This window comes from Cheilinus undulatus, linkage group 11 (genome assembly GCF_018320785.1).
Source record: "Cheilinus undulatus linkage group 11, ASM1832078v1, whole genome shotgun sequence".
NCBI lineage: Eukaryota > Metazoa > Chordata > Actinopteri > Labriformes > Labridae > Cheilinus > Cheilinus undulatus.
In genome coordinates, this window is record NC_054875.1 from 21,606,225 (window position 1) to 21,632,081 (window position 25,857).

General features: G+C 38.5%; 1 protein-coding gene across 4 annotated transcripts in view; it reads right to left on the reverse strand.

The window, feature by feature from the left end:
- The window catches only part of clstn1 (calsyntenin 1), a 48,398-nt gene extending 24,334 nt beyond the window's left edge, over nucleotides 1–24,064 (reverse strand). For all 4 annotated transcript variants that reach the window (XM_041799235.1, XM_041799233.1, XM_041799234.1 and 1 more), the window contains exon 1: nucleotides 23,797–24,064. In XM_041799235.1, the coding sequence (XP_041655169.1) occupies nucleotides 23,797–23,878 (82 nt within the window). In that variant the 5' untranslated portion in view covers nucleotides 23,879–24,064. The remainder of the gene's footprint in view (nucleotides 1–23,796) is intronic.
- Nucleotides 24,065–25,857: the final 1,793 nt, after the last annotated feature.

Genomic DNA, 25,857 nt, shown 5'->3' on the forward strand with positions numbered 1-25,857 from the left:
GCAACAGTACAAAATTACTCTGTGCAAGACCTATGTAACACTGTTTTGGTGAAAACAGTTGAGTCTGATTTTACATCATTTTCTTGATTTATATATTTCTTATGTTTCAAATGAACTAATAAGCAGATTGTAACCATTACCTCTTTTGTACCCTCTGACCTATAAACCACACTCTCCCTATGCACGCGGGTCATATTCAGTGTAAACTGTCTGATAAATTTACTGAGGTTAGGTCAAGCATTCAAGCTAATCTCTGCAGAAAAAATAATTGCTGTGGTAGCTCCAACAATCAAAGTAAGCACAACAGACATGATTAGGAAATTGTACTTGTTACAAATAATCCAGTTGGGGCTAATAATAATCTATTCAATAATCTACAAAGCATCCTTATTTGCCAGATATTATCAGGAAGACTTCTGGTGGATTTGTTGAAAAGTATTACAGCACGCATTTTAGATGAAGCCACTCAGTTGGCTTTTCCATTAATTTTCAAGTTTCAGACTGCTGGTTCAAGAATAAATAAGTCAGAAACAAGAATAATACACTGATATGCATTTTCTCTATGTCATTATGTCAATGAACGCTGTTTAAGTGCCAAGTTTTTAACAAATGAAGGTACAAAAGCTCTGTATGTATTTCAGTGACTTTTACCTTAGAATTTTTGGGCACTGGTGTTAAATCCAACCTGGTAAGGGGGTTTGAGAAAGGACATGCTCAACACTCCCAGCTCCAATAAGTGAAGCAGATTCTCCAGTCTGAATTCATCCAGATAGTGGCGCAAAATGTCACATTTCTTTTGAACAAACAAACTTTAGTTTAATAAAGTGGTTCGATTTTTGTGTTTCTGCCATATTGCATTTGCATTTAACACCTGTTTCAGACTGGGTGCATGTTTGCTGCATAACAGCTGCCAGCGTGTCCACTCCAGCCTTCACACCAGGCGCAGGTCTGCTGTGTGCTGGCTGCGTCTCCCTGCTGTTGCAGCACTGTATCACTCCTTAAGTTTTACCTCAAAAGATTTTTCCATGAGTGACTTAAATCATTGCACAGTCTGACTGAGCAAGAACAAATTCAGAATAAAAGCATTTCGTAAAAACAAGGTGAGTGTCCTTCAAAAATGCTTAACTGGGCTTTTACTTTGAAAAGAACAACATGAAAGCAGAATTATACTTTCTCTTTCCTGTGACATCTTCTAACAATGAGGAAAAACATCCTGCATTAGTAAAAGTTTCGAGAACAATTTCATTAGACTGATGCATTTTGGCTTGTGGCCGCCATCAAATACAATTAGCAAAATATTCTGCAAATGTGGACATATCTCTGCTAAAACAAGGTAAACATGACTATCTGGGATATGGAGCTCTCGGTGCACCCCAGCAACTACCGTTATCCTGCTTAATGTTTTCATTAAAACTTGACAAAACATAAGGAAAAGGAAAATTTCTAACATTGAAACTACTCCAATTAAAATCGAGCCTTCACTCTCCACACTGTCTGAGCAGGTGCAGAGGATGGAAACACAAGTGGCTGCTAATATGATGATTTACCATTTTCCTGTCTATGTTGGCTGAAAAATGCATGTGGCTAATGGAGAAAATCTCTAGATTCTTGGCATGTGAGATGCAGAACTCCTGGACCTGTTAACACGTGGAAATGAAAATAAAGTGTTGACGCAGCTGAGATGCAGCCTCCACACACCCAATCTGACGCAGCCTTAAGAATTTGTCAACAGGTACAAATGCTGTTTGCACCTTGCCATTCATAATTCATCCACAACTAATTATATGACCTGCAAAATTGTGCTTTTAAATTCTTAAATAGAAGTGACTCATAGTTTTAACTATGTGCAGCTAAAACTTCTATTTTCTTCAACTTTTCCCCACTGCATCCATAATTAAAAGCAATAAAACATATTTTTTTCAGTGTGTCACTCCTTAGTTAAATCCAAATTAAATACAGAAAATGTTCAAATTAAATCTGCAGCTATGACACACTGCAGGAGACTGTAGCAGTACACATTCATCATCAGATTAATAAGAAGATGCCTGAGGTTCAATAATGCAATCTCAGCCAACAATTCTACTGAGCTTCAAATAGTTACCAGATAAAACAAAACGCAGAGACATGACAAGGATGTTTCCAGACCAAATGAAATGTCAATCTGCTAAATCCAATTCTAGCAAAGCGAATTACTTACATTTTTTATTTTTTTACATAATTGAGTGTAATTTTCCATCATTACGAGATCAATGAAATTAATTACAAGCTCCTTGTAAAGGATTGGTACGATGTAAGCGTAAAAATGAATAAGAAGTATCCAGGAAATTGAATTTTCCCAGTGAGAAAAAGAAATCAAAAATGAGTCAGTGAAAAAAAACTGTCTCAATAATGGCTTAAAAAGAACCTACTATGTGCTTTTATTGCATTCATGTATTGCATAGATTAGCTTACAATGCAGATGTATAACTATATTAAAAGTGTTTGACTCAGCAAATAACAGTTAACTTTCTCCCTCCAGTTCACACTCAGCATTCAGCATTTTGGGGGCATTTTTGTGCATTTGTGAAAGATCTGCTGGATTAGGGACGGCAGGGATTGAAAGGAATTTCTAATCAGTGAAGTGTCTTTTGTTATGGCATTGTAGCATTGGATGGATCATAGCAACCCAACACTATCAGGACATCGAATAAACTGTGTAAAAAGTTACTGCAATGTTTGCCACACATATATTGTCAAATAGCAGAAAATTTCTAGTCTAAACTACAAACCCAATGTTTGGCTGAAAAACTGCACCACTATGACTGCCACTTATTAGGAATTCATCACACCCAAAAATTCTTCTTATCTGAGTGTCTCGTGACTTCAAATGAGATGGATGTCTTTAGACAGATTGCCTTGCCAGACTACTACAATAATCTGCTTTGGCCTCTACAGAAACACACTTACTGTTAGCCAGGTCACATGCTGGCTGCACATTTTTCCGTGAGTGGCTTATGGGCCTCAGCATGGAGCTGCTCTGAACACCAGTACTGAATGGTACAGCATCGAGCTGTGTTCTCAGATCTCTCTCATTTCAGCAACAGATGACCAAGATGGGCTCATACTTCTGTCTGCCTAAATGTTATTCTCTTAAAGAAATGACATTTGCCATCTCATCCTTGACTAAGAAGTAAAAAATTATGAACAACACAAAGATGAAATAAGGCATAAATGCAACCCACAGATGGCAAACAGTAGAGCAGAGAAAACTGGTAGATGTTGTCAAAGGACAAAAGTGGACCCCACAAGACCTTAGACAATTCAGAACCAATCTGCACCTCTAGTGTGCATCACCATTAAATCCCCTTTTCACTTACAGCCTCCTCCCCATGAAGTGATATCTGAAGCAGGGTTTTATTTTAAGCGTGAAATTCTCACATACGTTGTGTGAAATTGCAAACAGGGCTCTTTTGACAAGATGGCTTCATCATCCTCCTGTGAGCCTGCAGTGAATGGGAGGAGCATTTGTTGTGCTGTGGCGAGCTCAGCAGACAGCATTAAACCAATGCAACAAAGATGTGATTTATACAGACACAGAAGATGGATCATCATTTATATACTAAATAGCAGGGCTATTCAATTACAAATTCAACTGGGCCAAATTTTAAAATCAAGAAATGTAGCTGGGCCAGAAATGTTCAGCGCCAAGTAAGCAGCTGGTAATGTCAAATTTTGAACTAATACAGATCGCTTTGATGAAAAATATGCACTTTTTATTCATATTCTCTCCTATAAATTTGGCAACATGACAAAAGCACATCATATAGTGCATAAAACACAACAACTGAGCTGTATTTGAACATAACCTAAAGAAGTAGAAATTTATTTTTTTACTTGAATAAAAATAAAATAAATAGCATGAAAAAATAAAATGGAACTCTGTAAATAATAATTTTGGTCAGATCTTACCCAGGAATATCTTAAGTGCAAAAAGTCTAAATTTGCATAGTTGTAGCTACAGTTGAAGAGGAAATGTTTTATACTCAATATCCTGCTACTTCTTTCAGCATTGCTAGCCACACTTCAAAACAATGTAATGAATTGTAGGTAGATTGTTGCTAGGCTACGCAGAGTGTTGAATTCACAGTCTGATATACTGCGGAAATTTATGAAAACTTGTGAAACAGGTCGCCTTCTGCATCTCTGGCATGACAACAGCCTGGGCCACTTAGAGGTTGGTTCTGGGCTGCATGTGGCCCCCAGGCCACTAATTGAATAGGCCTGCTATATAGTATACTATAGCAGGCCTATTGACAGTCTGATTTGTAAGAGATGAAATGGTTTGTTTTTAGGAGTAAAGGCTTTAGGATTTAGGATAGAAGGAGATTAGGAAAGGGGCTTTTGAATTGTCTGAGGCAGTGGGGGGGGTTACTGTAGGAGAACAAGGATGTACAACATGGAAGATTGCCATTTTCTTAATTTAGTTTAATTGAGCAACCTGTTCGTCTGATGCATAGTCACTACTGGATCAATTACAGCCTGCAGACTCAGTATTTCAGAGCAGATCTCTAAAGAGGAAAAACTAATTAAACTGATCAGATAGAGTCCTCTGAAATACTGCAGAAAATACTGCAGAAAAAGCTTTAGACTGGTTCTGTGTTGTGCCCACTCAGACGTGATATTATACCCTGCCCTTATAATGATCTAATGAACCAGGCAGGTATTTACTCTTGTTTAAAGAAAAATCTCCTCCCATAAAAAGCTGAAATTAAAGATTTACCACACATTCACATAAACTGTTTTGGTGCATTGACTGGCTCATTCTATAGGTAACATTTTTGGTGGTATCTGCGGCTAGTATTACTTGGGCTGGTATCAGTGTTAGAATGACACACGAGCACAAAAAATGTAGAGCTCAGAATCAGGTCATTTATGCTCCAAAATGAATTAAAAAATTATATGAAATTATCACATTAAACATCTGAGGATCAACTATTAAGCTCATTGCTGTATTTGAATGGCAATGTCGATTATAGTCCTCATTTCTTGAACCTAAAAAACAATATATTTTTTAAACATATTTTTTGGGATTCACATGACTAGCAGCCAAAATGATTAAAGGTGAATATAAGTGACATCCTGTCAGATTCTTGATTGCACAGTCACCTAATCCTGGCAATTGAAATTAGAGTAAAATAAATAAATAAACAAAAATGTGTTTATCTGTTATTTGGCCCCTTCTGTGGTACTGTAAAAACATGCAAGATGCAAAAAATCCCAGGGTCCTTGGTGCATGAGTAAAAGGCTTATTCTACATTAATAAAAATAAAACAATTATATATATATATATATTCAGGTAATTCAATGATAATTTAGAAAAGCCTACTTATAAATGTTAAGTTTCATTTTTATTAAGTTTGTTCCGCTAACTGCTGCTCAGATAAATATTACACACTGCACCTTTAAATGTCCAGTCACTCATTAGGTGGCAGAACAATTTGTAGTTGGTTACCCTAAATCTTGATCATTTTAATCAGTTCAGGCTCACAATCCAAGTCAAATGCTCTGTTTAAACTTTACTGCAGCTCTCTGCCACTAGTAGCCACTCTAGCTCTAGCCAGTGGGTACTGCCATACTGCTATGGTGCTCTTAACCCAATGTAAACAACGGTGAACTGATCACACAATAACATCAGATAGGAACATCATGGTTCAGCACTATTTTGATCTAGAAAATGGGGATAAAGTTGTAGGCTGGCAGTGGGCATGAATACCCATAGCAATGTTTAATGTAAGAATCCTGCCAATGCTGACGCCAATGCATGATATTTGCCCAACAAGTCACTTTATCTGCCCTTTAAAAATATCTTTTTTGATTCAGGAACTAGATATAACAAATACCATCATAAAATCAAGTGGACACAGCAGATGAACACTGGTAACTTTTATGTGTTCATGCAACATATTTTGGCTGGAGGCTGATGTCTGTAAATATGGCCAGTATCAATGTTAAATAAATACATCTCGGCATCTTTACTTTATGCAAAGGGGTCCAGAAATTCACAGGACAGATCATTACATTTTTCAAAGATACAGTACAGTGTTGACAGCGAGCATGCAATGTGACACAATGTCTGGCACTTGAATGGTGCAGTGCTAAGACAACATAGGAAGACAAACAGGTTGAGTCCAAGCACATAAGCTCATTGTGCCAACATGCACTGTGGGGTAAAGAGACCGACCCACACTGCACCAGTAATGATGATATAATACACAGATAGCCATATAGCTAATTGTCTTTGACTTTTTTTTGTCCTAAATCAACCGGACGTGCCATGCCAACACTGAATTTCATGACATTCATACAAAATCAGAACAATTGTTTGAACAGAATCTATCACATAACCTCCGTATCAAATGACCTTGCTATTTACTGAATTAAGTGGTAAATAAAATAAGGCCTCATTTGGCGAGTACAGGTTCTACAATAATCACGTGTCAGAAGCTGGGGGCAAACACATTTAACAAGCCATCATTATTCTCCCACAGATGGAAACACAGCACCTGATATATAATCCTGTTCTTCAGCAAATAAGCCGTGGCATTTAATCCTGTAATGGGATGCATCTATTTCATTCACTGACAAGGTCAAGAATCAAGTAAGATAGCAAACAAAGCAAGTGAGACTGCCAGAAACAAACACCGCCATGCTTGTATTATGGGTATCTAACGATGAACATGATAATTAAGTAAAAAGGTTCTGCACCTGAAGTCAACTTGAGATGTTACAATGGTGCATGGAGGAAGAGCTCAGGGGAACAAAATCTTTTTTGGAGAGAGAGAAAGAGAGGACTTTTGACACCAGGATGAAGTGTCTGGTGTGGCTGCGTGTGCCAAGATGTTCTGTGCCAAGCCATGTACTGATCAGCTCTAGGTGTCTGCCACCTGTGCACCTGTTTGAACCCCAGTGGGTGTTATAGGACACCACTGATGCCCAAAACAGAGGATTCAGGCTGTCTTGGTACAGATTTAATCCTCTTTGACAGTAGGACATAACCCTAGCCCAGGGTATTTTTTTATTGATTATCTATTTTTTGTAAGGGAACATCATATGTGGCTGTGCAATATAAAGAGGAATATGAAAGCATTTAATTATAAGGGAGTTTATAAATATCAGGGTTGGAAATTAGCGCTCAGAAAATGCAGGTATTGTTCGCAGCGTTGGGTCAATTTTCTCAATCTCCTGGCCATGGTGGTGGGTATAAGTGACATAAAAGATTGATTTGTGACAGACGATGTCAACTGAGTCCAGGTCTCACACAGATCTGACACAGAGCCAGGTAGCAACGCTCTGTGACCACAGAAACCTCCTCCTCTTCTAAGTGCTGGTGTTAGTGTTTACAACAGGCTATGTGCTGAACTGGCTTAACTCATTTAAAGAAGAACTCGACTTAAAGAAGCGAGCTGTGGCTGTGACTTGACCACTAACTGTAGCTCCCCTAAAGCGAAGTTTAATTGAGTGACAAAAAACATTTAATTTCTGACAAGTTCTTCACACAGTCCCCAGCTGTCATGCCATGAAAAAGCTTAACCTGGAAATGGGTGTTTCCAACAGAGGCAACTTTAACACAACTTATAGATCTGAAAATAAATGCAACTGAGAACTGACAAAGACTTGAAACATCTTTCTCTGATCTTATGCACACTTACAAGCTTAGAATTGCACAAGCTTGTTTGGGTGATGGGGCGGTTGTCATGGGCAATTATGGGATTATGCACCATCATTAAATGAAACCAAAACTTCTCAGCAAAAATCATGAAGGCAGTGATGATTCTCTTCATATACTTAAAACAAAAAAATCAACTATTAAGCCTCTCAGTCAGCAGCAGTCTTGGAGGACATGGCTGCGATGGAGGCTTTCACCCCCCTCAAAATAATGAATTAAAAAGTTTAAATAAACTTTCTGTTTATGAGAGGGACAGAAAGCATGTCAATACTTTCTCTGATGCTTTTAACATTTAAACTCATGAAAAAGCCTAATACTTGGCTATTACAAGCCTTTTATTATTGTATTATAGTAGGACTGGGCAATTATTTGAAAATTAGATTAAATCACAACATGATCTGCTGTAATTATCCATTGCGGAAGGTGCAAAATTTCTTCAACCTGAAATTTATGTTAAAATGCCAGTTAAAAACTGTTTTCTGCAGCTGAGCTGTCATACATTTCATATTATGCAATCATTCAAGTGTCATCTTTTAAGAAAAGTCTACAAACAATACTACTTTCTTCATTTTTGCCCTTTGTTGTTATTAACAATTCATATCCAATTTGCAACACGAGTCAAAATCATCACAATTAGATATTTTTCAAAATTTTTCAGTCCTTGTTTAATCTAATACTGTTTTGGTTATAACAGAATGATTTGTTGTTTGTGTTTGTTGGAAAATACATAAGATGAGGAACTTAAGGAATAATCGCTAATCAAATCGCAATACTGAGGGAAGAAAAATCGCAATTAGAATATTTTCCCAAATCATTCAGCCCTATATTATACATCACTGCATGATGCTGCTGAATAAAAGAAAGAAAATTAAATGGCTAGTAGATTTTTGAGTCCACCAGTCTCAGTAGCAGGTATACAAAAAAATCTCCAACCCTGATACACATAAAGAATTAATAACTAAAAGCACAATCACATGTTTGCAAAAGAGTTGGCTTTCATGTACTCTTCAGCTGAGTTCACACTTGCACAAAACTCCTGAAAATGTCCAAAAGGGAGGCATGTGTGAATGCAAAAATACAATTTTTCCTTCCCTGACTTGATCTAAAGTTTCTCACACCAGTCCCCATTGAAGAACTTCCATGTGGAGTCAGAGTCACCGCAAACCAGTGGGGTGGGATGGTGGTGACACTCCTGCAATTAATGCAGAGCCACAGACTGAATGCACATGACCTGCACCTAACTAAACTGTTTCATTGAATGACACATAGCTTTAGCTTTGTTCAGGGCAAATATTGTCATTATAACGTCATAAGGCCGTCCTTTTTACATCATGTCCTGCCCCAGAAGACTCCAGCCTCAAATCTTGGGGGCAGTCTAAAAGTGTCTAGAAATTTTTCAGGGGTGTTTCTATGATAACAGTTTAATGTAGAGCTGTAGGGCAATACTGGTACAAGCAAGTGAGGCAGTTTTCTCCCTGTGATGTAACAAATCTAGGAAACACTGTCTTGTTTTTTTTTGCATGTTTTTATGTGCAAAACAAGAGACTGCTGTGTATATTTATTTATGTTCAAACCTAAAACTAACTACTTCAAAAATCCCAAAGACTTTTGATTTTGATTGATTATACAACAAATGTCTTAAGTGGGTCAATTTACCAGTTCTTTATCAAAATATGACGATATAGTAAGTCACACGCCCTTACAAAGATCAGAATCACAAGATTCCTGCCAATGGACAGCCTGTGTCTAATTTGCTCTGACAGCAAGATTTCACCTTCTTGGAACTATGAAAGTTCAGAATTTATGGGAAATGTTTCCAGGATGTGTTTTCAACTTTGCTGCTGTTTTTTAGCTCTGTTTTCTCATAGTGGGCTAGTACAGGAACCTCCGAAGGTCCTTGACAGGCTCCCTGGCAATGTTTTACAGTATTTTTCTTCCACTAGAATCACACTTACAAAACATACAGGTCAATGATTTAATAAATTTTCTGTATCAAATCATTGAAAAGCAAGAAGCCCATAGCATGGGCAACCCTGAGACTAAATGTTGTCATACAGGGATTCATAGTCTAAGTTGTCAATTACCGTTAGATCAGTGGACTAAATAAACTGTCGACTTAGTGTTTTTTTGACTGGTTTAGTTTGATTTGGTGTATACGTATGGTAATTCCACTGAATAAATAAAATATTTAAAACATTAATTAATACTTTTGATTTCAATCTTAATCATTAGTTGGGTGATGGAAGCATCAACAGTTAGTTCAGATGAGAGACATTTTAGCTATCTGCTCTCACCATAAAATCACCCTCAGACATTTTATGGTTGTGGATGATACACATAAGTGAGGAGGCCATGAAGTGCTCTTTGTTTCCTAGTGCGATCAGCATAGCAACTTTTGTTCTCATCTTCAAACGCCAAGACAATCAAATGGACTAAAGCCTTAATGAGCTTCACCTTCCTGCACAGAAAAAAACATAGGCCTATTCTATTACAACAACCCTGAAAAACAATCATCAGTATATAATCATGAAGTAAATTTTCAAAATAAACCTTTTTTAAAGGGGAAGGCATTTAAATAACAGCGGGATGCCTTCACTGACTTCTTTAATACCTCACAAAGAGTGGGGTAACATACGGACCATTCACATGCACACAAAGACAAAGCCCTTTTATGTTGCCAGGCTTTTATTGAAGCCAAACCTTTACAGTTTGACCTATTAACCGTGATGAAACACTTCCTGCAAGAATTTTAGGGCCACAATAGGTCCTGCTAATCCTGAGGTTCAATGGGATGCCTGTACACGCTCTCTCTCTCTCTCTTTCCATTCCCATTTTGGGATGTCTATTCTTTGTGGAGGGGGAATAAAATCATCCTGCCTTTGAAAAATTCTTTCTAAAAGCTCTGCACTTGTATAGCCACTGTGCAACCCTAACAACTGTTAGGGGCAGGAGCAGAGACATTATTACCACATGGTTTATGGTTTATGTGATGCTGGTCACCATGGGAGAAGCACTGAAAAACAACGCAGCTGTGTGCAGACTGTAGCAGCATCGGTGCAGCAGATGATCAGTTTGTAATTATCACATGAAGCTTGGGAACCTCTGAGGGCTTGTTGTGTAACCACAATGATGCAGCCAAATGTCAGGTTGTGACATGTTGTGGAGCTCTACTTTATCGATCTAACTCATTTTTCACATCAAACATCTGACAGACTGCAAGCATTCATCTTAATTGACTGCATGCAAATAGGGTTGAGCTTTAAATTGATTTATTGATTTATTATTTATTGACTAATTCATATTTGTGGCTAGGGTAGTTTTGAAAGATAAAAACCTAGATTTTTTCTTGAAGTTCCTTAACCACTTCCTTTTGGGTTTTGCACAGCTGAGTACAGGTGGATAAGTGGCAAACGCTGAGCTTCTCATGCATAACACCAGTTAAAGCAACTTGCAGCTTTGGAGCAAGAAGAGAAGATGAAGCATGTGCACCAAATCACAGAGAATTAGAAGAACTAGAAGCTAAAACTTTATTAGAACATGTAACCAAATGTAACTCTGTTTGCAGGGGAAGTTTGTGAACAATACTGATACTATAAATCCCTTACATCACCGCTGAAATAAACGCCAAGTTGGTTTTAAACTCAGTAAAAGAAACAGAACGAAACTTGTGTACATGCTCTGCTGGTCAGCAAACACCTGGTCAAAACTTATTTTTATGTAGTGTGATTTCTAATTACATGGCAGTATGTATACCAAATTGAACTAACCAGAGGACATGTTGTGGCTCCTCTGCTCCTCACTTAAATTAAGGTGAGAGCTGTTTAGGTGGGCGGAGCAGAGCACACATTCTTCTCTAAAGGAAGGTAGGGTGTGCTCCATGCACCGCACATAACAGAACCATTGGACAAAATGGGGCATTGTGGCAAGTGGAGAAATACACATTGGGGCTTTATTATCTAATTTTTATGATTGAAGAAAGCTGAAATTATTAAAATATGAAACTGGTATCAAACATAAATTAAATGCCCTGCACAAAAATACACTAATTGCATTTGAGAAGGTGTACAGTGAAAAGCAGAGACATTCAGTCTTCAGTGTTCATCCCAAAGACTACAACTGGGCAATCCATCAAGGTATGATCACCAACCATTTAGCAATTTTGTTTCCTTTATCCCCAATCAATAAACAACAGAACATGTTCTGCTTTCTTCTATAGTCCTCCTATTCATATAGCAGCAGCATCTGACACGTTTTGCATCCCACTATGTTTTAGATTTTGTTGTTATGCAGGCTCATCCACAAGCAGATCACAACAAACCCTTGACAAACATTTTACAAAATGTTTTGGTAACTTTAAAAGTTTTCTCAAAAGATCTCACAGGCAGGGCAGGTCCAGAAGATCTAATGTGAGGGTGTTAATAGTACACAAAAAAATACTCTTACTTCAAGGACAATGTAGTCTATTTCTTAAATGATTGCACCCAGTGTGCCTTATTTGATGCTACTTTGCAGAAGAGAAAATTGCAGTAGGAGGTCAAATAGACTGATTGTAGCAGAAGTTAAATCTCCAGTCAGACACTTACGTTATTTGTTAGATATTGAAACCCCAGTAAACAAAATACTTCATTTACTTCCACACTGTCCATGCATAACCAGTGCTCTTAAGCTGAGAGGAAAACATCTTAAACGTCCTGCTGACTTCTTAATCCATTATATCACTCACTCTGTAGAAATTGGAATTAAATGCATTTTTGGTCTGTGTAAAACTTTCATCTGACACTGATCCAATGGCAGAGATGATGCTACACTCTTTGTTTGCTTTTGCAGGTTACAGAGGCATCTGCGTTGATTTAGGTCTGTTTCTTAATCGAAAAGTTTCTTTTGAGGTGATATCACTCGGGTTTGCATGCAAACATGAAGCTTCTCTACATGCAGATTTTGCAGAATGTTAATAATTCAAGAATATAAATGCAATCATTAATTCCCTCATGACAAACATGCTTTTCTTAGATATTTCAGTTTACGTTATGGTGCAAACTACAAACCATCACGCTGACTAACCACAGCGTGAGAGCAGCAAGTGAATGTGTTCAACATTGATTAAAAATTCTGAATAACTAGTCCACGCTCTAGTGAAAATGTTTGATTACCCAGAATCATAAATAAATTAAAATCTGTAGCAAAACCTGCCACTCACAAGCAACAGGACTGAAAGAAACGTCTCAGAGCAGAGTTCAGGCTGTCTTATTATCATCTGAGACTAAATAAAGCTTCTCTGTTGCCAGGTCATCATGCTTATTGGTGCTATTAGCTGGAGCCACTAAAGAAAGGACTGTATGTGCCTAGGTGAGACCTTGAGATGTTCCCAGCATGATGGCAAAAAGGGGAAAATAGTGCCGTTTAAAGAGTTATGTCAAAAATTCAAGCAATAATGCAGCACTTACATCAAATGCTCAGTCTGTATGGAATGATTTATTTACTTTTTATGCTATAATTTCTATGCTAGCCTTTATTGCAGGTGTAGATGAGTACTTTCAACAACCACTTGGTCCCTTCACTGCAGGTCTGAAGGCAAGCCCAGTAAATCCACTGTGATTCCCAAAGTTATGGCAGGGTTGCACAGCAAGGCTGAATAAAAACAATGCATACATAGATTTTGCAGCGCAAAGCATGGCAAATTTTCAGAGTAGAAATAATGCTAACAATGAATCTAGATAGACTTCAAAGACAAAACACAATGCAAATATGGACACTGAAAATGAACTGAGAGTGTCAGCCTCACAGCTCACACTCCAGACTTGACAAGACCTGTATCACAAATCAAGCCCAAACTAGTGACTGTAATTAAAGGAGGACTGGAAGCAGAAATCTTTAGTATTTCTATAGTTTCATCATTTTTAGGGTGTGGTTCATATTCAGATAAATGCGTTAAATTACTTGTTACAACTACACATTTGGCTGCTCCCTTTCTAAAAGCAGCTTGTTGGGGTTTTCAGTTCAGTACATACTGAAGCTGCTTTTCTCTACTTTATGCCGACAATGTTTGAGATCAATACTTAGAATTGGGGATGGGGCGTACTCATGTGGCTGCCATTATTCAAGCAATGTTTTATCTCTCACACATTGTGCACACTGTTTTGAGCTGCAGTATTTTGAATGATTAAGCGTTACATGTATACTCAAACTTTCTGCGTTTATCTAACTGAAAATTCTTGGTGAGAAATAGCGAAAACCAAGAAAATAATAACGGTACACAGAGTTATAGCTTCTGGCTCTGGCTTTATTAGCACAGCAAGCCGGATGACAGCAACAACTGCTTTATGACAGCTACAGTATCTCTTAAGGGTCAACAAACATAAGCCTGTTAGCACTGATTAGTACATGCCTTTGAGTTAAGAAAAGTGGAGAACACTGACCTGCAAATAAGAAAACTGGTGACAGATAATATGCTTGCAGTATGTTTTGTGGAAGAAGACAGCTTTAACTAGGTGATGGCATTTGTTGCATCAGAGCACAGGCGATTTTAGACCTTTTTAATGGGTGTTGAAAAACCCCTTAAATTCATCTCAGGCAGCACCTCTGAAAAAGGGGCTTCACCTAACCAGTCTTCCATACTCTGATAGGTATTTTGTAAATATCATATTTTCCTGCTGTTATTCTCATAACTTATGTCAAACTTAGGTGCCCTATATCATGCCTAAAGAGGTGACCGCCCTCCTCATCCTAAAGTTGGTTTAATCCAAAAACAATGCCCTGTGTACCGGCAGGTAAAGGCACAGACTGGGAAACAACACAGAGGAGTGAGTTTCTGAAGCTGTCATTAAGTACTGACTCATTAACATGTGTGAACATGAAATATTGTAAGTTTAACATTATGCACCAGCTACAACATTAGCCTCCCCTCATTTGGATGGTTTAGCGCCCTGACACAACAGCCTCCCTGGCATGAGCTCGCTTTTCATAACATAGCAACAGTTTGATACTTATAAGGAGAACTCAGAGCTGCATGAACTTTAGACAGCAGGCAGAAAAATTTACCACCACTTTACAACAGGTAAGACACTAAATTCCTAAGGATACTCTAGGGCTGGACGATTATAGCAAAAATAATAATCACAATTATTTTGATTGATATTGAAATCATGATTAATAAACACAATTATTCATTGATTTCAAAATTTGAGTATTTATTGTACCACAACTTAAAAGAACAATCAAAAATATATTAGTAACAAAGTAAAATAATAACAATATATTAAATAATAGCAATAAAAAACGATAAATAAAAATAAATATCCAATCTACATGCATTCCTGTAAAACTTGCAAAATTTGCAACATGCAAAAAACACTAATAACACAGCCAAAAAAACAACCCAAAAATACTCTTTGAAGCACACATTTATCGTTTTTCTTTGATTATAATGTTTTTATGATCATGAGAAGCCAAAATTGAAATCACAATCAAAATTCAATTAATTGTCCAGCCCTAGGATATTCCATGTCTGGATGCAGAGTAGCTACTAAATCCTTTTATAACTGGCAGAAAAAAATAGGTTAATGATGCAAAAGATAGGTCTCCTAATGCCTCATTTACTCAGGAGTAATAGTAGACTCAATAATGTAGTGTCACAGTTACAAGCTAAAAACCTGCCATCAAAGCATAATGACATTATAGTATTTGTATTAGAATAAGTCTAAACATTGAGTAAAAGTTGCTGTTATGCTCAGTGAATAAATATATAATGATGTTCTAAATTTATTACAATTAGATCTATTGATGCATGAATGTATTAATCACTTTGATATTGCTGTTGAAGATGAAGCTGACTTTATTCAGACTGTTGAGCAGTTTATCTCTCAGTTTCTCCAGATCTTCCTCATGTAAATTTCATGGTTTTCTTTTATGCATTTTCTGATATCAACCTGAAAGACAGCAGGCTACTCTAACGAGTTGCCATTTACTCGCTGACATATAAAGAAAAACAATCGGTGATATACACACCTCCAGGCAAATCAGAGTCACCAGTTCACCAACGAGCATGTTTTTGGGAGTAACCAGAGAGCCCATGCATGCATAGGGAGACCATGCAGTGAGGCAACAGTGCTAACCCCTGCGGTGCCATGCAGCCCACTCCTTAAGCTCTGATTCTAAAATTGCCCCTGAGTCAGAGTAAAAGCCACCATCATGGCTAGATGCAGCTACAAGATGCACGGGGAAAGAGCAGCATGTCCATAAAGGTGGAGCTGGGTGATATGGCCTAAAATTGATATCCTGATATATTTTTGCTATATCACCATACATGATATATATCGCGATATTTTGTAATGGCCTCTCAGCAGCTGTATTTAGTTCAGCCCCAAATTACACTAGTTTGGTGATAAAAATAGTCTGTTCTATTGGATTTTTAATAAAATTGTTTGCAGGAAGGGTAAAAATCAATATAAAGTCAAATTTAGCAGTTTTATTTTGTTTATTTATTTTTACTTCATTCAAACTTTTACTAGTAAATCAAAAATACACAAGTAATGAAATACTCGGTATTTCACAGTGTATGGAAAGTCCTGAAATGTTTTCTGTGTTATGTTCGCTATTGCTGATTATAAAATGATTGTTTTCCTCATTAAGGGTGAAGCAAACCTACACAAAACTCACCAATCCTGCATGCAGCCAATGGCTAAAACCCTGCAGTCTAGTCCTCCATTCAGGCTCACAGTTGTGATTATCTTAGTCCGTTATCTGTGCTGATGAACGCTGGACCAGCTTCTGACAAGTTCATAACATGAGAGCGTCTTTAGACCTTATTCAAGAAACTCTCCTGTGTGATCATGGAGGAGAAAGCTTGTCTAGAGGCGGGAACATTTTAACTCCTCGTCTGTGTTTTGAACTGTTAGACTGATATAGGGCTCCGCAGTTGTGGAGAAGTGGTCACATTTGTCCACTGCTGGGCCGTCTTCTCTCTGACATGTACGACTCTAGCAGGGAGTTTTCAGCAAAATGTTTGCATCCAGGCAAATCTCGTATTTTGGGTTAGGTGTATTAACCCAGAACACGCCCCTTTAACCCCTTATGAGATTTTTAAATCCTGGCTTTTCAACAACACTGGGCTCATGTCTTTAGTGACGTGTTGTGTTACTGGCGCCGTTAACTCTGAGTCATTTTGCGGTGTATTTCAACGAATACTGCGTGAGTTCGACCTCTTCCTTTTCAAAGTTGAATGACTGCTCAACGCTGCAGATCCAGCGCTGTTTCTCGTTGTCTGTCTAAAAACGCAGCTTACTCACCACTAACTCACCACGCTGCTCTGTTTACCTTCCTCTTCCTTGCTTCTCTTGCCGCTGATACAAAAATTTGCATGTGCAGAGGAGTTTTCTGGATGGGCGGGGGAGAGAGAGCTCTCTGCTGTGAGAGATGCATTCAGGAACAATGGGAGAAGCGAAACTCCAGCTCCAATTCTAATTCTAACTCCAACTCCAGCAGAAAAGCACGCTGACGGCTCTACACTTCCACATAATTTATACTCGATGTTCGCGATATAGTCATTTTATACATTGGGCATGGCAAAAGCCACGATACATCGAGTATACTCAGCATATCGCCCAGCCCTACATAAAGGTCACAGGTCTACAGACTCAGATATCTCCACAGACTCATGTGTTACAGTTGGATATTTGTTCTCAGAGTAGCGTGTGTTGGGCTATGGAGGAGTTGTCAGCAATGCCATGGAGCTTGTTTCTTTAAGTTTATATGGTTAATATCCCTAAGTTACATTAGCACCTGCCATTATTTCACTCAGAGCTGAGAGATCAAGTGCTGATGAGCAGCACACCACAGAAAACCTAGAAGACTGCCTGCAGCCTGTGTGTGATGTATGCAAGGTTTTTCATGGTAATTATAGGATAAGTACGCATTCATTAGTGTGCAAGTACTGAAACTACTGTAAAATTCCATCTCTGCTAAAAAAATATAGCAATTTGTTAGCAGAGACAGTGACTGAAAGTGGTTGATGTATATAAGTATGTTTACATATCTATGGTGAAGGGTGGGCCAAGGGGGGGCCCAGCAGAAAAGGAACCACTGGTCTAACAAAAACCTCCAACAAGCTGAATATGTGGCCAAACAGAATACGGTACAAGACGCATACAAATCTTGATAAAGCTATGCCTTCAATTCTGTTCCTGAGTGGCTCTTTTCATTCTGTCGACCTGGAAGAGTCAACAGCTGATCTGCTCACGCTCTGACACAGCAGGCACACTTCTCTGTTTGTATTGCCTTACAAGCTCCTGAGCTTGTTGATGCAAGCCTTCTCTATCACAGACCAGGGACTGTTCTAGTAAGCCACGCAGACCCTTCAAGGAAACCCAGACCTAAGGGGCCCTCACAGCGCTCACACAGGAAAGCCTCTCAGTTTTCCTGCCAGGCAACAACATTTGTTTGTCCTCTCGGCCGTCTCAACCACCCAAAAGTTAGAACACGCCCTGGACGAGTGCGACGGTCCTCTGAAGATGGGGGTTGGGAGTTCGTAGAGCCTTGAATGCAACTCAATCACCTCTCTGTGTGAATGGCACAAAAGAGCCAGTGAGAGTGGAGGAGAGTGAGACGGCTGCAGCTCTGTGCAGGCAGCGTTTGGGTGTAGCTGACCTGCAGCAGGTAGTGTGCTCTCTGATTACCTGTTTCCCATGGAGCCTGAACCTCACCGGGGAACGCTCTGATGTGATAGCTACGCAGTGCAGAGTTTACCTCTGCAAGTGATGGGGCTCTAGGTGTGAACACAGTAAACTGCATGGCTGATTTAACACCGGTATGCTCTGGCTTTTATTAAACTGGTTTTCTTTTTAAATATCTTCAGAAATTCTGTACATTTTCTAACCGAAACTAATGTTTGAGGTAATAGACATGATATAGAAAAATAGCTCATGTTTGTGTTTTATTTCTCAGGATACATCAATACCAGTAGCAGCATTATGGATCAGTGCTGATACCAAACCTGAGCACACGTTGTACTCATGAAAACTGCAGATATTGTACTTGATACCATTTTACAGCATGATAATACTCAATATCAGTGAGTACCTAAATGAAAGTACTTGTACTATCGCTCCAAAAAAAGTGATATCGGTACATCCCTATCTATTTCTAAATGCTATGTTTTGCTTTGTGCTTCGAGTGTGCTGCGTGAACCATCTAAGGGCTAATGTGATTGCGAACTGCTTTCTAGGTGGCCGACACAACTTCCCAGTCATCTGGCACGACTTAATATTCACAACTGAATGACCCATTCTTGACAGTTCACTGACTCCATTCAGCCTCTGAAGGCACCAATGAGAGCAAAGTCACCACACACCCAAACTGAGTCCAGTATTCTGATGACCCATCTTCCCAGCAATGACTGGCATATTACCAAATTGAAATGCTTCAACAACTTTGCACTTTCAGTGGGATTATCTCATGTACACATTCTTGAGGAGCTTGTCTCGCAATCCTTCAAACAGTGACCCCATTGTGACGTGCTAAGTAGAGATCTCGATCCTAAAGTCTGGGTCTAAGAGCCCTTTGTTCTTCTGACAAACTCTGGATAAATACTCAAAACTGTAAGAGTTAACTCGTAAGAACAGGGTCACTGCTTAGTACAAGTAAACAGTTATTTAAGGAAAATCTGGGTCAGTGTTTGATATTGGTTCTTTTACTTTAAAATATCAGTTATGATTTTTATATCTCACTTTCATAACCAGACTAACCTAGTTCTTGTTCCAATTTCAGAATTTTCTCTCCTATGAGAACCAAAAATCTATTTCTACAGCTTAAACAGGTGTTCACCGAAGAGCTTGATTAAGTCTATTTAATCTGTTTTATGAACAAAGCATCTAAAATGTTTAATAAAACTGACAACTGTCTCTAAAGTTTTTATGATATTTGCAGATCAACTGAAAATTCTAATGCCACAACATGAAAGGTGTGTGTTGTACAACTGTGTAAAAATGAATGATCATTAGTCAGTAACTCATGATTCTGCTTACTGGAAGTTTTGCAAAGATTATCCATGGTCAAAGTGATTACACTCCCCAGAGAAGAGGAGGGTACAATCGCGGTGGCCAATCAGAATTAAAGGCACATTTTCTAATCCAAAATAACTGTTTTTTATCATGACAGCTCGTTAGCTGCATGTGAGTTCAGTGACAGATAACGCTTGCGAATGCTATGCACCTTATAGTGACTAGCCACAGTGGAATACATGCAGCAGATCAATCAACATTAAAAAATGGGTCCGATCAATCAAACAACCTTGAGTGACACACTGACGACAGCTGATCAAGCTCTGGTCTTTTCAGTGGGACTGTTTCCCTTCTTTCACTTTGGCGTCACTTTTTCAGACATTAGCTGTCATCCTTTTGACACTTCATGATGTTATTTCAGAGGACAGTCAGATCTGAGAAGTAAAGCTGAATGGTGACGTATGACTGTGTTACTAAATCTGCATGGGAGAAGCCAACAATGCAGTCATTGTTAGCTGTGTGAATTCACATCGTTTCTGCTTGCCATAACATAGCGAGATGAGATACGTCACACAGACTGTTCAGCGGTTCAAAGGAGAAAGTGTCAACAGCGACAGCACATGAGAGACTATGTATTTCCCAAGGCTTACCAGATTATTGATAATCTCTGTCCTGTGTTTTGGTTTTTGAAAACTTGTAATCAATAAATGGAAGGACTTTACCAAGCCATGCAACAACATTTCAGCTACATTTTCAAGGCTGACATCAAAAAAAGTGCTCAAATAAAACTGAAGATGGCCTCATGGTTTGAATAGCTTATAATAAGCTACAGTTTATTTTTTTTCCCTTCATGTATAAACTTGTTCTGTTTTGATTTTCTTTAAAAAGGGTCAGGGCTAGAGCTGCACGATTAATTTAACTGCAATCACAAAAGTAGGGTGTGCAATTATATAATGGCAAATAAGGATGCAATTAGTTTTGTATTATGTAGGAGGCCTACTTGAAAGGTTTAAAAAATGCCTGCAGAAAGGCCTTTAAGTTTACAATCGTGCTACTATTGCACTCTGCAGAACCTTTACTTTCAAAAATAGAAAAATTCTTTTTTTGTGGGGGGGGGGGGTAAGTTATTGTAAAGGCAGTGCTTTAAAAACTTCAGGTTTTGTATTTTTATGATGCTACTTAATATTTGCATGTCTGTCATTACTATCATCATTCTCTATGAAATCTAATGCATTTAAGGATTTTATTCATGATCATCCACTCTTTATATGTCCCATTTCACAGGCTTTTAATTTCTTAATCATTTCCTTATTTGCTTTCCCTTTTATCTCTGCCCCTTTACTTTAATTGTCCCTTTTTTAATCATCCATTTTTTAGTTATTAAAATAGATTAATTTTGGTGATTATTTGTCCCCAAATCCTTTTACCAATTTACCTTTTTGTGAAACCCTTTTATACCTCCTGTAAAGCATTTTGAACTGCAACTGAATTTGTTTGAAAGGTCTATATAAATAAAGTTTGATTGATTGATTCCCATTGATAATCAAGCAAGTAGACCAATGATATCATTTATGTATTACAAATGAAATAAAAAATCGCACATTATTACCAACTCTGAGCACTGGTCTGTGTTGTTTGAATATCCTTTGGAGTTTGGTTTCAAATTATTCCTCCTATATTTACATTGTATATAAATAAATGAAAATGCCTTCATAGAGGAACCTCAGAGCTGTGCCACTTCATTGACCACTGAATTATAAACTTTATTCTGACCTGAATCATGGCTCTAAGTGTAACTGACATGCAATTTTCTGGAGATCAATGGAGGACTTTTATAAATGTAAGACAAGGTGAACTGGACTGGAGGAGAACACTTGCAGCTAACATGTAATATGTACTTCTTCACTGCCAGGTGAGAAGAGCATATGTTACCTCTGCACCGCACAAAGAAGGGCCTCCAATTTGTTAAACTACAATTTCTTAATTGGATGACGAATGAGCCATGAAACTTCCCGGCAGCAGGCTTTTGCTTTGTCTGGCTTTGTGTGCACAGAGGAGGCTCATGCATATCGGCAGACCCAATGTTTGACTCTGGAAGACAAGGACACCCAGCAGCTGCTCACGGCAACAGAAGAGGAAAAAGAGACCTTGAGAACGAAGACTAAAATGGTGGATCAGACAGAAAACTCAAGAGGTGTCCATTAAATACCAGTGTAGGAAAACATCAAAGATCTTAAATGCTTTAAAGCTTCAAAGACCGTCCACAGATTAGCTCAATTTGTACCACTTTTACACACGCTAACATGCCAGTGAAGGCAGGGCAATGAATCATACGGCAGAGATATGAGTGTTACATGAATCAAAAACATATTTCTCTAACAGATCCTCCTCCTTGGGTTGTTGTAGTCTGTCGTCAGTGATAAATGTTTGTGTAGGCGAGCAGCTGAGGAACACAACATCCACTGCAAGTACAAGTATCTAATCATTTGTCGACATCTGAACTAGAGGCACCAGGCACAGCAACAGCCTAGTTATGATATGCTTTATGATCCACTGCAAGATACCTGGCAGTAAAACAACACAACTCAGAAATAAGCCAAGAAAACACAATACTGGACTGCAGGTGACAAGAGGTGGTGCAAATGTAAGCAGGTGACCTTTGGTTATAAAAAGATAAGCACTGAGTGAGATGGTGATTTCACAGGTCTGCTTTACTGATAAGGGCAGGGAAGCAAGCAGGTGCACTTCTCAAAAACACCCTTGGCTACAACATAAAAAAAGCCAGTTTTCACACACATGAGCCAGAAATTAAGTTGCTGCTTAAAAAAGGTAGCCTCCCACAGCTGTGGATTCTCAGCTGCTTGGCATGGAAACAGGGAGAAATATGGTTAAGTCAGAAGCCCCTGTGCAGACTTTTATGGCTTTCTTCATCCCTATCATTGCCTTAATTGTCTACAGATCGTTAAATGGGTGTAACATAAAAGTAAACAACACACTGGCCCAAGCATGTTGAGAAACTCATATGCACCTGCCTACACACACCCTTCAAACAGGAAGCTCACACAGGGTAGCCAGTGGATTAAGTTAAACGTTGAAAACAGTCCATAAATTCATGCAATGAGGAGGATCATGTCTGAGCAGTGAGCTGCTGTGAGGAGGGAGGTGGACCGCCCTGCAGCAAATAAAGGCATGTCTCTGCACACTGAGTGTGTGTGTGTGTCCATCAGTGACATTGCAAATGAGCACAGTTGTACTTTCAGTTCTTACACAGACTGTGTCCATAAGAAGGCCCAGACCTCCCGTGGGCTTTTCACTTAAACCTGTGATCACAACACATAAATATTTAAATCCACCGACAAACAGGAGCTGCTGAGGAGGATCTGCAATGCGTAGCCAGCCAAGCTCCATCCTGGTGCGACCATAACGTTGCCAAACCAAGCATTAGGCCTACTAATGGGAGAATAAACCTGTGTGGTTTAATAGCATTGAATACAGAATAGGGGTAAATAAAGTGTGCAAAGCTTATGAGCATGCCGTTAATTTAGATGAGTGAAAACCAACTATTTCTCTCGAAGAGTACGGTGAGTACCAGACACTGGCTGTTCAAAAAATGGTACAAACCTTGCAGAGGCTGAGGTACATTTTTCATCTGAAATCAGAAGCGATAGAAGACGCCAAAAATAGACTGAATGCAGATGACAGAAGGGGGTCGTTTAATGGCCTTGATATTATCTTCAAAGTAGTCTAATTCGGATGTCTACCATTTAATATAAAGTTACTAATATTTATGATAACTCAAATTGGGAAATAATGTGCATTTACTGGCTATTTGTGGTTAAAGCTGACATAATATCGCGGGATGCACTTGCTGTCGGCGGGACATCATCCGCTGCGGCTCGCGAGCTGACCATCCCTGAACAGGTTAGTGAACGTGCATCCCTCTGGACCGCACTTGCTAACGTCTCTGTTATAACCTTCAATGTCTGGAAACAGTCGGAAAGCACCCTTACTCTCAGCTCCTACGGTTCAAAACCACAGAATAAACCTGTCTGACATGACCAGGCAGACAACGCACAATATAAATCCCAGCTTAGTTACCTTTAGCTGCCTCCACCGCACATAATAGTCCGAGGACCAGTCCGACAGCGGATGCAAATTGTTTATTCCCTCGGAACCGCATCCCGACTTCGAGTTCAACGGCGGTGAAGTGAAAAACAACCTTCTTCTTCTCTCGTCAGTCGGCCGAAATGTTTCTCTTACAAGAAAAATAAAATCCAGAAGATGAGTGTCGGTTACCACGGTAGCTCTAAGATGGCCGTCGTCGCCACCGCCGTTCTGCTCTCCCTTCAATCACCGCTCTACAGCAGCTTTGCAGCTCGCTGCATTCAGGGACCGTCGGAAGTTTCTAAAGCACGTCCCAAGCGCACTTTATTTGATGTTACGCAGTCTAACGTCCCCCATGACTTTTAAGCAATGTATAACCAATGAATCACAATATTCACATTACGTGTGTGCTTTTCCTCTGTTATGAGACCAGTTGGATTTGAACAGTAGGCTAAATGCTTCGCTCATATTTCAGATTCCAACAGTTCTAACATTTTCTCCCCCAAAATATCACATTTTACATAAGACATGTTATGCACTATACCAGCGGTTCTCAAAAGGTGGTTCAGGACTCAAAAGTTTGTCTGAGACTTTTAAGGGCTCTTGTTTCATCATTCAAGCTTTTGACGTCAGAAAGGAAACTTGCTTTGCATTGTCCCCCTTATTTAATCAAGAATTTTCATTATGAATTCACCCGAACTCATAGGAGATTTTCTCAGTGAAATTCAAAAGAAACTCAAGATAATTTTCCCAAGAAGGTTAAAGATTATGTCTAGATTTTTTTTTAGTTTTCTTTGGCCAATCCCCAGAAACTTTTGGTACTCCTTTCTGACACTTTTTTTCTCTAAATCTAAGGAAAATTTTAAAAGGCAGTGGACTTTTAATACGTAGGGGGGATTTTTCCAACGCTGTTTTGATTTTATGTGTGAATTTTCCCCAAAACTTTCAGAAATCTATCACGATACTTTCTTGGAAATGTTGTTTTTGCATTCTTTATATTACATGTCTTACTTTTTCCAGTCTCTTTGCTATCCTGTTTCTATCTAGGGTCCAAGCAGTGCCATCTTTTATTAAATAAATCCAATTGATTGACAAATATATCAGAAACTTGGGTCATGATCTGTCGATATGCAACCTGTGTTGGGTGCCAGGGTTAGACGAGCTGAAAACTGCACTATACTGTATTACAGAACAGTCTCAAAATACCAGCAGAGAGTGAAAGCTTACTCTCATCTGTTTTATAAGAAATAAGTCCCATTTTAAATTTGATTTGGTGACTTTCTTCTGCATCTGAGTTCCCACCCAAAAATCCTGGCTCAATAGCTAATCAGCTGGTTTTTTTTTGTTGTTGTTGTTGTTTGTTTGTTTGTTTGTTTGGGTTTTTTTACTTTTTTAAAACTTTTTTTCAACATTTATGCTTGTTACAAAGTTTCACGTTAACATTCTGGGGATAAGACATTTTGGGGTACTTCATATGAGATACTTATAAAAATGTTTAAGAAATTTCTCAGACATTTTAAGGTAATTTCTTTAAAATTTTGAGCTATTTGTAAGGATTCTGGAAATGAAAATGACCTGAAATCAAAATTTTTGAGCTGAAACATATGCTCTAAAACCTACCTAGTGCTGGATTTTCTGCAGACCCATGACCTTCAGGAGATTTATGGACATCATTTGTGGTTTAAACAAATCTGTTCAAAGACAAGGCTGGGCTTTTTAAATCATCGAGTCTCTTTAATCCCAAATATGTGGGAGAAACTAAGAATAGATTCAAAAGAAAAGCTCAGGTCTCAGGAGGTCATATATTCACATTTGTATAAACATGTCAAAACATAGGCAATAAAAACAGTTGGCTGTGACACATTTAATCTATTAAGTAGGTACATTTTTCTTTCATTGTAATCAAAAAACAAATGGAATGAGCATCCTGTCAGTCCTTTAGTCCCCCCTACATGACAGGCACAAAATAAACAATTTCAGAACATCAACACATCATAAAAAACGTCTGGTTGCCCTCACTCAAAAAATGTCTGTATTGTGATTTAACCAAATTAA